Here is a 17308-nt window from a genome sequence, read left to right on the forward strand (position 1 = left end):
CCCGCCCGCGTCAAGCTGGAGACCAAACAGGCCAGCAAAGAGGCGAAAGAGAGCGAGAACGTGGCGGAGAAATACTCCGCTATGACTGTCGGCAAGAACAGCGACACGAACGTGGCGGAGCTGTCGTCCGCCTTCGGCGCCGTCCCCGCGCACAAGCCGGTCAAAAAGGTAAAGCTTCTCAACTCGGCCCGAGTAACGCAGTAACGTTACCTGACTTACCGGTACCTGCGTTACAAAATGCGTTACAACCGCCTGCAGGAAGCATGCAAGACATGCCTCTGTTAGTGGATCAACTGCAGTCTCGTATGCGTCATCGATCAGGAAGACTGGTTCAGGTTTCTTTCACCTAGTTTGCTCAATTTCCCCAAATATTCAATGCAGGAAACGAGAAACGAAAGAAAGTTCTGAACTGACACTCTCCAGGAACAAGGAAGGCTTGCATCCGGACACCGAGTGGGAATATACTGTACAGTTAAAGACAAAATGTACATTCTGAGATCATTTTTGGGTCAATCCCCACTGGGTCTGTCCCCACAAGGTCACCATAGGTCATCCATCGTTCGCACTGTGTTGATGCTCCCTTAATGAGCTGACAACGTAGCGTCAAATGTTAGACTTGGCGGTATGACAAACTCTTGAAATCTTATCACTTATTACATCAATATTGCTTTTGGGCTGAACAACTTGACAGATGTGCTTGTTATTGATCACAGGTATCTCCCGAGCCAGTGCTCCCCGTTCACATAGCCAATCAAATAGTACGTTTTTCCATATTAAAATACTTGCACTATGATCACATATCGAACCGTGCAGATGGCAGGAACCGGTTATAGTGTTCAGTCTAAATACGTTTTGACATGCCTTAACTTGTGAACTCTTTCATTCATTTTGGCAGGAGGTTCTTCGAAGCACAGGGCTTCCACGTTCAAAAGTGTAGCAGATGGTAAACCTTTTAAATTTATTTTCAGGAAATATTACCAGCAATGTTACCAGGAACAGATGATTAAATTTCGGTGACAATCCAGAAGAGATCCTGGATTCTAACAGACTGTTTTGATTTCATATTTTACATGTTTTCTGCCTGACCGGATGTTTCATTGATTTATCCGCAGTGGACGGAGATCCCCATTTCATCATAGAGCTGCCAGAGCGGGACGATGCTCTGTGCTTCAACATCAATGACAAACCTGGAACCATTTTCAATCTGGTCAGAGACCCAAAATCCGGTTAGCCTGGTTCGCATTTACTCAGTCAGAATGCATGCCTCCTTTTGTATGATAAGATAAAACTCAAAGCTGTCATATTTTCAGGTTTAGTGGTGAATGGCCAAATTATCGACAAGAAGAAATTTCATCCAGATGCAAATGTCAACACTTACTTTGGCCGTTTTGGGATCAGCCATGAGAAGCTGGGGGTGAGGCTGGAGGTGAGCACTGAGGAAATCACTGCCTTTCATGATGGCAAGAAATTCAAGCTGCTCTGGTCGGACTCTACTTCTATCAAAGAAGCCAAGTAAGTAACATAGTTTTTGATATATCGAATTAAATCTAGGGTGATACCGCATATTTTAGTAATGAAGAATTTTGTTGTTTTTATCGCATTTGTTTTAAAAACAAATCATGTAAAAATGATCTGAGGATATTTTCCCTCCCACCGTATATTTAAAATAAGCAAAGTAGAAATTATTTAAATAATGTTAAACAGATTCAGTAAATAATTCGAAACAAAAAGGGAATGTAAAATAAAAACCATGCTTAAATTTGAACTACACCTAAATCACACATCTGTGAAGACTCAAATTCCATTCCATCCATCCATTATCTTCCGCTTATCCGGGGCCGGGTCGCGGGGGCAGCAGCCTAAGCAGGGAAACCCAGACTTCCCTTTAGAATTGAAATATTTATTGTTAGGATTGACCAGACAAACACAATTGAATTGCGTTTACACCGCACATTCATGTAGAGGCCCATTCTTCCCCAAATTCCATTTTAATAACATTTAAGCAAAAATCCAAATTTCAGTTATGACGCTAACCCTGGAAATTTCGGCCAAAATTATCACAATTTCCTTGCCTCTCATCCAGCCTGGACTTGAGCCTGACTAGAAACTGCTGCCTGACGGTGACGCTGAGACACTCCGTTAAATTTGAGGTCATCAGACACACAAAGGTTTGGAAGAGACGCCAGGTCCGTCAGGACTACCTGGGATTCTACACTCTGGACAGCCACCATCTGTCTGCTTCAGTTCATGGCTTGCTCGGTAGGGACCCGGAAAAGACCCGGAAATCATGATGCAATGATCCTTTCAAGTAAGCCATGCGGATGTGACGTGAGCTGCTTCCCTCCAGGTCAGTTCTACCACGGGGTTGAGTTTGAGGTGACGGGTCAGAAGGACTCGAATGCAACGATGTATGTGAAGCAACAAATTCTCAACGTGACCAGGTGTGTAAGCGCATATATACACAATGATAATGCTACAAAAAGCCTTTATTTGCATGAACACTGTCTTTTCTTTGTCCTGTTTCCAGATACTGGCAGAAGGACTTCAGCAGAAATGTGACAGACGGGGAAAAGATTCAGTGCTGGTTTGCTGGTAAAAACGGAACCGGTCTGATCGATGGCAGAGCCTCAGACTACATCGTGTCGGGGCTTTTCTAGATCGATTTGTGTTAACATTTAAAATCTACACTGCACTGGGGCCACGTCATCCTGTGGGAATATTGTATGTGGCAATTAAAACACATATAAAATGATACCCAAAAGTGTCAGAAATACAGAAACAACCATAAAGAATACGTAAACACATTTTTGCACTACGGCATTACAAAATAAGAGCGTATGATTCTGACTTCACCATGCGTGATTTTTAGGTAACTCTATGTAGTCTGTGAAAGTTGGAACGCAAGGTAAGGCGTGTGCATTTACTAATAACATGAATAACTTGTAAAGCATGGACATATTGCACATTTTACATAATATATTAGCTTCCTTCCACAACAATCAAATCTGTAGAAAACAAATTATTGCTTCCTGTCAGTGCAGGAACGGTACTAGATGAGCTTTCCGTGCAAAACCTGACGGTAAATCACTGAGCAGAATGACCCCTTCCCAGATGGACGCAGCTTAATTCGAAGTTCAGTAATTATTCATGATCAACAACATAAGTCATTGTTAAATATCACTGCATAACAGAATAGGCCAGTTCAAACTGTCAGCTGTAGACATTCACTGTGAATCATAAGGGAACTTCAAGGTTCTCTCGTTTTAAACGATCAAAACGCCTTTTATTGTCATGACGTGGTCTTGGTAGACCTTTAAACACTAATTCCACAGCCTTCTATTAAGTTTTAATTCTTACAGATCCCTTTCCAAAGACCAGCTGCTATAGATTCAACTTGTGTTCACTCAGCGCTCCTGTCCTTGCATTTTTGATACTCATTCACCGTATTTGCAACAGTCAGAGTAGGAACTATGCTTAATGTATTCATGTATTCATATTTTACACTTTATAAAATATTATTTTATTACAATGGAGCTTACACGATTGTCACTGGTTTTCTTTTCTGTCTGTGTGACTACTTTTATTTGTGGTTTAATTCTAAAGCAATACCACTATAATCCACTCTCACTATTGTATCCCAGTACGCCACGGGCCGAAATAGCTCAGTTGGGAGAGCGTTAGACTGAAGATCTAAAGGTCCCTGGTTCGATCCCGGGTTTCGGCAGCCGGGTGGGCTACATTTTATATTCAATGGTTCTGGAACCAAAGTCTTCATGTCTGAACTCCGGAGCATTTCACCAATGGGCCTCTACATGAATGTGCGGTGTAAACGCAATTCAATTGTGTTTGTCTGGTCAAGCCCAACAATAAATATTTAGATTCTAAACAAGCCGTGAACAACCTGAGATAAATGTCACCATTCTGTGGACATGCCTATTTTTTTTTAATTAAATTTGAAATAAAATTCTAAACTAACCCAAAACCACATGTAATCCGAGGTGGTCCTAACCTTAAAAAAATGAACATTAAAACTTGGAGTCAAGCAGATGTAGGTAGGTTATCTTGTTCAGAGTTCTACGGCCACGAGGGGGCGGCAGTGAGTCCTTAGGGTTTCTCACGCCAATAAAAGAAGAAGCTTCTCTCAAAACCATTGAGGGGCCACAGAAAGAAGGGTTTTGTGTTGTTTAAAGAAAAAAAAAAGTTTTTTGTAGTCTGTTGTTTTTATTTTTTGTATTAATGTCTGAACATTCCAGGAACACTAACAGATGGATTTAGGATTTATACCTCAGGTAAGGTTATTCAGCTTGGAGACAAACAAATGCAAAGTCAATAACGTCACGGTGGAGCTAATTTATCCCAATTTAGATTATAGCCACTTAACATGGGGCCGAATATTGAAACGTAATACAAGATTGTAGTTTGTACTTTTCCCGTACTTGCAATTTATACTTATTTAAGCGTCTAAATGGTCGATTCTTGACAGGTCATCACAGACATCCGCTGGACCGCACGTCTCTTCTTCAGAAACCAAATGCGCCAATGGTTGTAGTTTATTAATGGATCACTTTGAATGGAGGTGAGCGTGAACTGATGTGCGGGCCAGTGGTGCAATGGATAACGCGTCTATGGCCCCCGCAGATCCAGGCCAAGTATGTTGTCGGAAGTTCAGGAGTTGAGAGGGATTTTCTTAAGGGGATCCGTTCAAAAGTGTTTGCCCTTGTGCGTCTGCATCTTTGTTTGTGTTCTGAGAGCTGGGCTGATTAGCACCAGATGTGCAAGCTCGGGGTGTCTGTGAATGGCGGCGATGCGGTGCAGGTCTCCCTTTGCGCCACCAGAGGGCGGGAGAGAGCTGCGGAACGTCTCCAGCGTCACCACGTTGAAGTTTTGACCACTTTTTTGTTGGTTTTGTTTTCATAGTTGTCTCCAGTTCGGTTCATGCAAAGGATAGAAACATTCCAAGTTTGTATTTCTTCTGTGCCGATCTGATGTTTTGCAAAGTAATAGTTTATTTAGAGATATAGTAAAACTACTGCGCTCTTTTAAGGAAGTGACTAAAATAAATTTGTGACCAGTGCTGAAACAATAGTTTAATTTTCAATAGGGGGCTATTTTTGTTTCTATTTTATTCTTATTAGTTTATGTGGGATTTTTTTTTCTATAAACAGCAGAACAATGTACAAACATGTCCTCCGGTACATCAAGGGACATTTCAAAAGTGAGCATCAAGAACTTAGATTTATTCATTGTAATAATATAAAGTTTAATTTCCAATCATACAAAAAGGGACAAGAGTAGATCTTTACATCGTAGATCTAGAATGCTTCCTTCATAAATAACTTCAGTAATGATAATTCTGATTATAGCTGATGAAAGTCATCCTCTTTACTGATGAGTGTTTTCACAGATTTTTCTCTCTATAATTCTCATTATTAATGCTGAAATGTGAAATAAATATCCAGCAGGAACTTTTTTTTATTGTTTTTCTCAGAAAATGCAAAAAAAAAATGACCTCTTTCCTCAAACTGCTCAGCGACGAGACCGTTGTCTGAACGCTCAAGTTCGGCACAAGTTGGTATTTCATACTGTCCCTTTCATCCACTGGATCCCACTGTATTGAACCCCTTCCTTCTTCCCCCCCCTCCCTTCCCCCATCACCTCCATCGCTCTACCTTTTGTCCCTGCTTGAATATTTCACATTGCTGCTGCTGCTGGTGCGTGATACAGCGGACTGAGCAATCATTGTGCGTTTGCAGTGTGGGTGCTGCGGTATGCAGCTCCCAGGCGTGCGGTGTGTCGTGACAGGCGTGTGACCACTGACGCCAGCCGGTCGCCTGCCTGTCTGTCTGTGCCGTTACACCTGACCGGCGGTGACACCGCCATACCTACACACGGAGGACACACACACACACACACACACACCTCCATACACGCTGGGAAACCTGATTCTGACCTCCTGTAAATGTTGAAAGCTTTATTTGTAAACATCAGTGATGCAATGGTGAATCTAAAAGGAACTAATATTTGTAGTTGTAGTTTAAAATGTCCCCCGAAAAAAGTAAGTTCAACTTTAAGATATACTCAAATCTCGATTACCAGTCAGTTGTTCTGTGCAACCACTTCACACATTAAATGTCAGTAAATTGAACACATAATTTTTTTCAGTTTGCATTGCACCGCTCTAAAACTTTCACAAAATTCACACCAAGGCTCCTCCACTCACCGCCGACATGGCACTTTTATGTTGTGCTGACTTTGTGAGTAAAGTTTTTGCCACCAAGGAAAATCTAGTTTGCAAATGCGGTTTGTAAAACAACAAAGTTAATTTTTTTTTTTTTATCGCAGCTGTTGCATATCAGCTCGAGTTCTGAGAAACAGGTGAGCAGAAATGATATTGCAGCATCCGGTGGCGTAATCCTTGGTATTCGATGTGTTCTCTCAGGATGTGAGGTGAAAAGTTGAACCTGGCGTTGACCTTCTCTTGAGCGAGGGCTTAGCTCTTACAAGACTACGGAAGCCTCAAGCTGCCACGTCAGAAAAACATAAACGACCGAGCATTATAAATTAAAAATTATTGTTCGCCCAAATGTAATTGTATATTTAACGTTACGACACGTTGAGAAGTATAATGAAAGATGTAGTAACGTCATAAATGAAGGAATCACTCCACGATATTCAGGTCTGGTTGGTTTATTCGTCGATCATCTTGACAGGCCAGTCACTCACTGCATCCTTGCCTACTCCTTCCTGCATCCTCCCACTCGTCCTCTTGGTCCACCACGCCCTCTGGTGGCGTGGGGTGGTGAGGCATGTAATTCACTATATTACAAAAGATTAAATATTTCTGCTCCAGCAGGCAGCACTGCCTGCCAGAGGACTAGTTTTATTCTAGAGACCATTTCATACACAAAACGTGCAATTTAAAGGCAAATACTGCCCCCCAGTGGAGCTTTAATTCTAGCAGCAGCCCTGAGGCTACTCCATGTAAATCAACACGCCGGTTTAACACAGCACAAGATGTGAACAGCATCAGCTGCCCTTCCCTCTCACCAAATGATACCGGATAGAATTTGAGCTTAACTGATTAGATTTCCCCATCAAGCGTCTATTTTCGATCCGATTATGTAACCACGCAAATCTGCGACGCAATAAAAACATATTACATCAAACTGCGCACGCACCAATCACAGTTTGTGCTAGCGATCCCTCATCCTAATCTAATTTAGCATTAAAACACAAACTGAATGCGTAGTTACTGTAACCAACACGACCTTCTGGATTCATCACGGACCAGCATGTAGGATGAGGAGCTCTTAAAACGCACTTCACATCAGAGACAGTGAGAAAACAGCCAAGAACACGTCCATAGCTATCAATTACTAGGAGTTTATTTATGTACCAGCAAATCGGTTTGCATCGTTTTTGACTCTTCCCCGCTTCTAAGCCAGACACTTACAGTACAGTAGCATACAATCTGAATTTGAGAATGCTTTCATTACACAAGAACACCTCTTAATAAACATATTTACAAACAAAAACACCGTAAACAAAACAGATCCAATGCAAAATGAAGACATTTATAGTAATTACTACTTCCGAGTAGTGTTTTTTTTTTGGGGTGCTACGGCAACAACAACGCGAAACGGTGAAGTCGTTAACGGACACAAACACAAAAATAAACGATAAAAAGAATATGCTGAAGGGACGACAGTTAGGAAATAAGCAATACAGTTTAAGACAAAAATAAAACGGTTGTTTCCAGACAAAATTAACTTCACAGTGTCGTATAAAACGAACCCCCAGAGAGAACAGATCGTTTGTAGAAGCTGCTCGTACAGCAAGACTTTCAATGCGGAGACCAAAACTGAACTTTGGGCAAAACACATATATACGCGATATCATCTGAAAACATTTCCAAAAATATATTGCAAAGAGGGTTATGTCGGTTCCTGAATTTGATTGATTGCAATTTTAAACATAAAGCTGTGTGCATGTAACTGAGTGAGACGGGGCAACCCTTCAGCTGGAGCTCCAGCGAACGGCGTTCAAACGTCCACGGAAGCGTAATCTGGTCCGAACGGCTTTCATCTGCATTTAAAGAGGTTACATTTTGTGACCGATCCTGATTCGAGATGCGAACCTTCCCATAAATGTCCATATAAAAAATCATATATGACACCGTCTGGCTTTAAGCATTTGATTCCACCAAACTCTCTCAAAAGGACGGCAGCGGCAGATTAATCGGAGTCTTACACGTGCAATAATATAGATATCTCTGCAATCCGAGAGCAGCAAGTTCCTCCGATGCACTTTTCCCCCGCCTGCCGTGTCGGGACTGAGGCAGCTCCTGTCCTCTGGCGCCCTCATGTGGAGCTCTGCAGGGCAATCTGCTGCACCTTACCCAGCTGCGTCAGCAGCAGCTTCATGCGGTGTTTGAGCTGCGGCAGCCGTGCCAGGGGTTCGGGAGGCTCCAGCTCCCCGGTGTAGTCCAGAAAACTCTCCAGCACTGAGAAGGACAGCCAGAGAGTGAACAGCACGGACATTTGCTAGCATTTCTGTCATGTAGAAGCAAGTTAATGCGAGATCTGCTTCAACATATGAACTCTTCTTTAGCTAAAGAGAACAGGAGCCGTAGTTTATCCGCAGCCCTTACCGTCCACCTCCCTCTCGATAAAGTCCATCCGGTGCGAGACCTCGTCCTGCACCGCGTCGATGTGATCCAGCAGGTTGAGCCGCCTCTGCTGATGCTGCCTGCTGTCCTCTCCTGGACCCCGTCCCTTCCCTTCCCTCGTCTCCGTCTGGAACCACGAGCTGCCCACCAAAGCCTGGAGACACGTTTCGGTTTGATGAAATCGCTGAGCGCCTTTTCCGCCCGCTGTGAAATGAAGCCTCACCTTGTTAGTGGGGTCCCTCGATTTGGGCTTCTCCGTCTCCAGCAGGCTTCCGTAGCGCTGCTCCCGTTCCAGCAGCTCCTCCGTGCTCCTCATGCTGTCCTCCAGCTCCGAGCCCTGCCGGGTCTCCACCACGAGCCTCTGCTCCACCGCGGGGTAATACGCCCACGGCTTCTGGTAGCAATGTTCACTGATGATGTACGAGTCTCGGAAGGACGGGAAAGGGGAGGAAGAGCAGGACGAAGAGGGAGTAGTAGCGGCGGCGGCCCGGCTCAGCTTCTCCAGCGCGTTGGACATTAAAATCTCCCCCCTGCTCATGTCCTCGTCGGGGGTCGCAGGAGACGGAACCGCGTCGCTGCCGCGATGAGATTCAGAGCCGGTCCGCGAAGTCTCGAAATCCTTCCAGGGCTCCCGCCACAGCTGCAAGTCGGGGTGAGCGTTGCTCCTGGGAATAAGAAACGGATCTGAAATCAACAATCAAATCTAGAAACACCCGGATGCAGCAGTGCCTGCGGACTCACCGCAGGACGCTCATCTTGAGCTGCAGCCCGTTCAGGACCTCGACCAGGTGGTGCACGTCGCCCAGCAGCTGGTGGGTGGTGCTGATCTTCTTGGCGTTCTGGTGAGAGTAGTTCTCCTCCAGGAAGGACATGCCGTACATGTGGCCGTTGCTGAGCCACTCCCGGTCGTACCAGTAGCGCAGACTCCGCCTCCGACCTGGGAGCGACGGACGAACCGACAATAAGGAAGTGTAACAAAAAGAAAGAATTCCTTTCATCCCCCCAGTGAATGTCATCACTGTACTTATTTTGTAGTGTCAGTTTTACTAACCTAAAACAAAACAGAATGTGGGAAACCTTTTCCCCACATAATAGTACACAGACTGGATACACAGTTGCGTTTTACCTCTAGCTCGATAAATGGTTTTAAATTGCTAATTTTAGTTGTTCTATAGTGGATCCAAACGCTTTTAGAACAAGGGTTCCGTGAAACAGGGACATCCGAAACCTAATCAATAAGAGACGATAACAATAATCAGCCGACGCTAGTTCAAACACACAAACAAAAAGGAGGAGGCTCGTTGTTTCCTTTACCAACAAATCTAAAAACAAATGACGGCGCGATTCCTCCGGCCCTCACCCGGCGGGTCTCTGCAGATGTAGCAGCTGTATCTGTCTGGGACGTTGTCTTCCAGCAGGCCCATGCAGGTGCCGTGCTGCCAGCACAGACAGTCCTCACACTGAGGGAAGGAAGGAAGGCGTTTTAACGGAGCGGAGTGAAACCCACTGTAAAAGGTTCGTCCGTACACGAGCCCACCTGAATCATGAAGTCGTTCTCCTCTTCCACTTCGCAGATGCATCGCACCATTTCTTGGTCGCTCGTATCCACGGCCCCCGAGTCCACGCTCATGGGAGGCGTGGCGAAGTCCAGATCCGCCCCGAAGTCGTCGTCGCTCCACCCGCAGCTGTCGGTGGACCAATCGCTGAGGCTGTCCTCGTCTACGTTAACGTGGACACGAACAATTAGGCTCTAAGGGGGACGACTCAACCGGGACTTAACTCCACCTCCAACCCGAATCCCAACATCTAACGGAGTCACTGTGTGGATTACACGACGGAGCAAAGCAGCGAATCCAGAGGAAACAGCAGAATGGAAGGGAGAGGAAGCCATGTGTGGTCTCACACACACGCACACGCACACGCGCGCACACACACACACACACACACGCACACACACACACACACGCACACACGCACACACACACACAGCGATACGCACCATCCACCTGTATCTGCCCTGAGTAGCTGTATCCAGGCCTGCAGGGGTAGGCCTCGGGCTTGTGATTGTGTGTGAGGGGGGGTTGAATGGCAAATTCAATTTGGATGGCAGACCCAATACTGAGACGTCAATAGTCTCCTCACTACCTGTGTGGTCTGTCAATACAGGGGGAGGGGAGGGGAGGAGGAGGAGGGGGGGGGGGGGGGGGCAGACGTAGAGCAAGATGTCAATGCTAAAAACAGGAGGCGACAAACTGATGGAACAAACATGGAGTCAAAAAAAAACAGTCAGACGAGACGATAAAACGTAAACTGGTCTAAATATCAAGGCGACCTTTTACTGCGTAAACTAGCCGGTTTATCGTCCGTACGTGAGAGCGTGCGCGCACGCACGCTCACACACACACACACACACACACACACAAGAAACGAGCTGGAGAAATGTGACTGACAGAAGCCAGACGGACTCTTCACTCACACAGAGATTCAGCCAACGCACCGAGAGGAGAGCCCGGAGGTCCCTTTGCTTTCCTCAATGTCATTGCAGCGCAGCAGATATGTGAGGGAGCCCCCCCCCCCCCCCCCCCCCATGCCAGGGACCCCTTACCAGACATGGCCTTCTTTTTCTTCTTCCTCTTCTTGAGCTTAATGCGCAGGAAGTCCTTCTGTTTCGGCTTCTCCTTCAGTTTATCTTTTACCGACCCTGGAAAGGAAGAGTCTCGTTTTGTTTCTGTGCAGTTCACAACGAAAAGTGTGGATTGTACCAAACTCGATCGGGGGGGGGGCTCTGACCGATGGCAAAGCAACTCTTGTCCGAGTCTTTGTCCTGCTGCTGGCACCCGTTCCGGTCCAGCTGGTTCTCCTTGCTCTTCTCCCGAAGCAGCGCCCTCTGATGGTGACCCTGGGGGTTGATGACGGGCGGCGCCGACGTGCGCCTGCCCGGAGCTTTCATCTCGCTACGAGACGCCGCGGCAGCGCCGGCCGAGTCTAAGAGACGTCGGGAGGAGAGGCGGCCGCCGTCAGTCCAAAAGCGACAGCGGCCAATCGGACCAGCTCTGCGACTGAACTCCAAAGGATTCATTTTGGAATCTGCAGATCTCAAGACGTTCGTCACCACGGCGACAAATATGAATGTAATACAGAGGAACTCACGCAGAGAGGCAGAGACGGTGCGCCTCCTCCTCGGGCCGCCCGGGCCGGCGGCGGTACCGTGCTTCTCAGACGCCCTGGTGTGGACGCTCCTGGGGGGGCTGCGCCCCCCTCCAGCGCCTGCTCCTCGCCGTGGTAGTATTTCATGTGGTAGTGCAGCAGCTTGGCCTTACGGAATGACTTCGTGCAGCCGGCGGCGCCGCACTTAAACGGGTTGTGGTCCAGGTTGATGGACAGGACGGGCGGGGGCTGATTTTTGATCACGCGATACACTAAAAAAAATAAAAAAAAGACAAAAACGGGACAAGTTTATGAAACGGACAAAAAATAAAAGGAGAGAATCGAGTCGTTCTGATCTGGACTCACGCGGTTCTCTGCTGAATCGGTTCGGGTTATGGAAGCCCTGCTTCCTGACCGCTATCAAAGGAAAAAGATAAAGCATTCACTCACCGAGGCCTCAGGAATGCGCCAGACGCCGCGCGTACATCAACGCTTACGTTTCACAGGCTGGGGAGGCGGCACGTCCGCCGCAGGCCGAGCGCTTTCCGATTGGACGTTTGACTTCTGCGCCATGTCTCCATTGGATCCCGTGGTTGTCATGGTGACAGACAGCAGCTCCGTCCGTGCAGGCAACTCTGTGAATGGCTTAGTGTATGGCTTTGTTCCGCTCTGGCCCAGCTCTTCCTCCATCGCTCCGTTTGTTTGACGCGTCTCCTCGTCCTCTTCTTCCACCTTCATTCCATTCGAGAGCGCCGTCCCCTTTTCTGCGTCCCCGGGCTCGTTCTGGTCCGAATGATACGACGTTCCCTCTTCCCGTTTGATGGCGGGAGCGGGCCCCACCTCGCCGTTCGTTCGCCGGTTCTTCCCGTTCACCATTACGTCTTCGTCCTCGCTGTTGGTGTCCTCCTCCCGGTCGGAGGTGCTACGTCTGGCTCGCTTATTCTTGGGGCCTCCGTTCTCGTGGGGCCTCCTGCCTCTGCGGTTTGGGACCCTCCTCACCATATTCCTTTCGGAGGACCGGAATCTCCCTCCACCCCTCTTAATATCAGCGGGACAAAGAGGACAACAGCAGAAAAATCAAGCTCAGGACGTGATTGGCTGAGGGCAAAATGGACTTTAAGCAATAAATGATACCCACCTTTTTAATAAAAGGCTTCACGTGTATTCCCTTCACTTTCTGGATGACGCCATCGTAAAACTTCACAGTATAGGATGCTGGGGGGGGTAAAGGAAACCATGTACGCAAACCAAATATTTATTATCAATAACTCAAACCGACTAAAACTAAACGACTGAGCGTTTGAGGTTTTCTCCACACTCACCATCGTCGTCGACAGAAATGACCTTAGCGGGGTAGAAACGGCAGTCGGACCAGCTCGCGAGGACTTTCTCGTTCACGTGAAAGCCCTGGAGGGAGGACAGGAGACACCCGTCTCAGACTCACTGAGGACAACTCGGCAAAAATATTATATGGTGGGCGAAATACAAGGCTTAGTTCACACTGCAGGTCGGCGGTCCGAAACCCGTAATTAGCCGTAAAAAACGGCTAATAACCCGGCTCGAATACGAAGTTGTAAATGCTAAAGTTACACAGGAAACCCCAGCAGGGGGGGGTCCAGCGTCTCTGTATCCTCCACTTACAGGTACAGGTGAGTCGTCCTGCAGGCGTCGCCGCCTCAGCTGAACCCGTTCCACGGCTCTCAGGTAGGGACTCGTCCAGTCGAACCACTCGTCGTACCGGTGGCTCCACTGGCGGTAATGGACCAGAACCTTTTCAGTCTCGTAGTCAACTTTCTCTACGTTGGCAACATACCTACATGACGGGGGGGGGGGGGGGGGGGGGGCAATAATGGACGATTGGTGAGGGAGAGCTGCAAGTGTCCTTCGTCTCAATGCAACAACGCAATGAGGACGGCCGATCAATAGAAACGAATGAATCCCGAAGACGCTGCTCCGATTAGCACGCTGCGTTCAAAGTCGCCAGCAGAGGGCCGCTCACACGATGTCCATGCTGCTTTCTGATCTGGACTTTTGCATCCACACGTACAGATCCTTCGGGTAATGCCCCAAAATACCTTTCAGCGTGGGTGTGCATGTGGGTGTGCACGTGGATGTGCACGTGGAGCGGGCGCCATGTGGTGAGTTTGGAGAGTTCCCCGCACAATACCAGCTCTGAGAATAATCTGGCTACTGGTAGAGGAGAATAATATCTACGGGGGGTTCTTTGCCTTTCACCGCCCGACGCACAGAAAAGAGGAGCGAACCCAGAGCCAGACGGACGACGATCACGACCCACGACAGACGGTGAACGGCCTGACGGATGGAGAAGAATGAGCGAGGCCATGACTCACCAATTTTTGAGGTTGTCTCTGGCCTCAAGCTGAGCTCCCACCTCAAATGTAATTCCTCTTCTGGTGGGGGGCGTCTTACTCATACTGCCCACATCAAGGCTCCCCTTCCTGCACACACACACGCAGCAACAGATTCACCTAGAAGCGTACTTAATCTATGCTACTACACACGTGACCAGCAGGGGCGCCCTTCTCCATTTAACGATCATAAGAATCACAACTGCGTAGCTTAGTTATTATTATTTTATTCTGCCATGCATATACATTTCCATAAATGTATAAACGCACAGCACGAGCTGACATATTACTGTATATATATATATATCATGGTGAGCCATGCCCATCAGGGGGGGGGGGGGGTGGGGGGGTGAAATGAACCATAACGGAGACGTTCACTGTTCCACACATGATCAGAATGTAGCGATACTTAAAAGTGCCCAATAAATCGCACGCCAACCTGCACGTAGCTTTGATCTGCCCGTCTAAGCGCACACACACACACACACACACACACACACACACACACACACACACACACACACCATCAAAGCTGAGTCCAGACACTTACGCAATCATGCACCAAGATCAGACTCGACCGAACCAAACAGATGAGTTATAATTAGGTCATTTTCTGTTTGATCTAATGATAAAAAAAACGAGCTTCTTATTCCACCGATGACGTCATGAGGCTGGGTGGAGGGTGATGATGGCTTTTTTTTTTTGTCTTGCATGTAAGAATATTGATGCCACACGGAAGACAGCGTCTTTTGGACACAATGAAAATGAGGAAAGACTAAAGAAATCCGTGCAAATGAATAAAGATGAACGAATTTAAATCATTTTAAAACGTCTTACTCTCGTCCATGTTTTAGCCGATCCGGTTCTCGGTATCTCTCCCCACGCACCGGACGGACACTACTCCAGCCCACGTGTTTTCTAGTCAGGCGATGTCACGCAGAGACACAATAGGAGACAATGGAAAAGGACACTTCTGATTATCATATCTGATTGTGGGGCCGACACCGCGTCACTTTAACGACGCGATAAAAATATTAGCCGTTAGCATGTAGTAATGTAATTAACAAAAAGCAGCGTCGTACGGCCGGCCTGCCGCGGCGAGACGCTGAGAAATGTCAAAATAAAATAAATGGAGCCTAAATATTATCGCTGCAAATGTGATGGAAATGTGTTATTTTAAAATTATAAATTAAATTGTAGATAGATTTTATTTTTTTATTTCCGCCACTACTTTTTTTTGTTTTTTAGCCCAACTTCAACGAGAGGATTGTCCTCTTGTTTCCGAACATATTCGTTTGATGTCGAACAAGTCAAATATTACTGGCGCTTTATTGTGTTTGCGTTTTATAATCAGTGGGCGTAACCCCAAAGGATGACGTCGTTTACGTAAACGAGTCAAGAAAATACGATTGGTCAAAAAACGTTTGGCGCGGATGGAATTCTCGCTTCTGATTGGTCGAGCTCGCTGTCCGTCAAACTGCGACTCGCGGCCTTCGAGCTAGGCCTCGTTTGAAACGTTGAGACGAGCGGCGTGGAAATGTTCGGCGCTAAACTTCCTCCAGGCGAACGAACAACCACGAAACGCAAAAGAACAAAACGCGAAAGCGCGAGCGGAACAGCGCGCGGGCCGTTAACGGAACGCACGAATGTAGAAACCGGACATTTTCCCCCGCATTTACTTCGTCACGTTTGTTTTGAAGTCAGAAAGCCGACATGCGGCGGCGCCGCGCTCTCAACGTTGTTGTTGTTGTATCCGCCGAACGAGTGTCTTTCACGGCGTTTCAACGACAGAAGCGAATATGAGACACGATTTGGGGCTCCTACCTGCCGTTCCGTCACTCTGCGTCCGGTTGAGCATAAAACGTCCGGTGTAATCCTTTCAAAGTGCAGATATTGCCGCCTCCGCTCCGGATCACGCAGTTGAATTTCTCCTGCTTTTGCGTTCGCCACCGGCGCGGGTAGTTGTTGGGCGCGTCATTGCGCATGCGTCGATGCTGGCCCCGGCTTAAATTATTCATACATTTATTTACTGAAAAAAGCTATTGAAATTGTACGTAAAAGTAGTTTTTCTTTTGTCAAAGTACAAAAATAAATAAATAAGCCAAATCACTTCAATGTTTTTTATTTATTTTTATTGCTTGAATGAAGAAATCTAGCTTTTAAGACATGGCTCATACTACAGCACCCACCAGTTCAATCCAAATTAAAACACTTTATTTGTCCCCTAAGGGGCAATTTTAAGAGTCAGTTCAAAGGTCAAGTTAGTTAATGCATTTAGAATTCAGTTATAAACCATCCAGAACCAACGCACTACTTCGGACTGGCCTATTTCAGTCTGGTGCCTTAAAGTGAATGAATTTATTTCATATTTCAGCACTCGTGGAAGCAGAGTTCAAACATTGCAGACGTTTAATATATTTGTGTCTAACATCAGGCAGACACCTACCAATCAATAATTAATTATAAAGTATAATTATTACACATAGGCGGCGCAGTGGGGGGCAAGGATCTCTGTGCGATGCCGAGTTTGTGTGTTCTCCTCGTGTCTGCGTGATTTTTCTCCAGTTTCCTCCAAAAACATGCAATTAAGGTGAATTGATCGTTCCAAAGTGACCGTGTTAGTTGTCAAATATTGATAAAATGTACCGTAGAGCTAATAATCCCTGCGCACACTCTGACAATGAACGCGCCACTGCCACCTAATGCAGTGGATGTGCAATTACACTTTAGACTAGTACACCCCCCCCCCCCCCCCGACCACGTTTAAATCTTCGTTAACAGAATTTGACAGTTATGTAGGGTGAGGACTTCTATCTTAGCACCGAATTTCATCCGGATCGGATCCAGAATGGAGCCAATAAATATTGTATTTTTAACATTGAAACGGCATTTACAGATTGAAAAAATCTATTACAAATACACATCAACTCCGATTCACTTCTACTTTTCATGGTTGGTGTATAAAGATACCAATAACAATTTAGAAGCTTTTGGTGATGGTCCAGATCACTGTGTGGACGGTGTGTAAATCCAATTATGAGGAGAGAGCGTTGCTCGGCAGATGTCTGCGCTCTCCGAGCGCTTTCTTAGTTCTATATCCTCTATTCTATTGTAATCCTTAAAA

General features: G+C 46.6%; 2 protein-coding genes and 1 non-coding gene across 3 annotated transcripts in view; 2 read left to right on the plus strand and 1 right to left on the minus strand.

Moving 5' to 3' along the window:
• Positions 1-3538, plus strand: part of LOC137898139 (inter-alpha-trypsin inhibitor heavy chain H3-like) — a 4889-nt gene extending 1351 nt beyond the window's left edge. The window contains exons 3-11 of the mRNA XM_068742136.1: positions 16-168; positions 539-548; positions 714-758; positions 896-943; positions 1113-1226; positions 1311-1512; positions 2084-2259; positions 2348-2441; positions 2528-3538. Of these exons, the coding sequence (XP_068598237.1) occupies positions 16-168; positions 539-548; positions 714-758; positions 896-943; positions 1113-1226; positions 1311-1512; positions 2084-2259; positions 2348-2441; positions 2528-2657 (972 nt within the window). The 3' untranslated portion in view covers positions 2658-3538. The remainder of the gene's footprint in view (positions 1-15; positions 169-538; positions 549-713; positions 759-895; positions 944-1112; positions 1227-1310; positions 1513-2083; positions 2260-2347; positions 2442-2527) is intronic.
• A 113-nt stretch (positions 3539-3651) lies between these two features.
• On the plus strand, positions 3652-3724 carry trnaf-gaa (transfer RNA phenylalanine (anticodon GAA)). Its single transcript has one exon. It is a non-coding gene; the product is annotated as a tRNA-Phe (tRNA).
• Positions 3725-7367: 3643 nt separating this feature from the next.
• Positions 7368-16096, minus strand: phf20a (PHD finger protein 20, a). Its single transcript, XM_068742373.1, is given in 19 exon segments — positions 7368-8503; positions 8651-8822; positions 8892-9333; positions 9410-9605; positions 10029-10128; positions 10206-10387; positions 10668-10742; positions 10745-10822; positions 11274-11369; positions 11459-11653; positions 11819-11923; positions 11926-12087; positions 12182-12232; positions 12313-12853; positions 12954-13030; positions 13138-13222; positions 13457-13628; positions 14167-14274; positions 16009-16096. Coding segments are annotated over 18 exon segments (2955 nt in total). The 5' UTR covers positions 14250-14274; positions 16009-16096; the 3' UTR covers positions 7368-8360.
• Between the last annotated feature and the right edge of the window lie 1212 nt (positions 16097-17308).

Source organism: Brachionichthys hirsutus, chromosome 8, assembly GCF_040956055.1.
Source record: "Brachionichthys hirsutus isolate HB-005 chromosome 8, CSIRO-AGI_Bhir_v1, whole genome shotgun sequence".
NCBI classification, from domain to species: domain Eukaryota; kingdom Metazoa; phylum Chordata; class Actinopteri; order Lophiiformes; family Brachionichthyidae; genus Brachionichthys; species Brachionichthys hirsutus.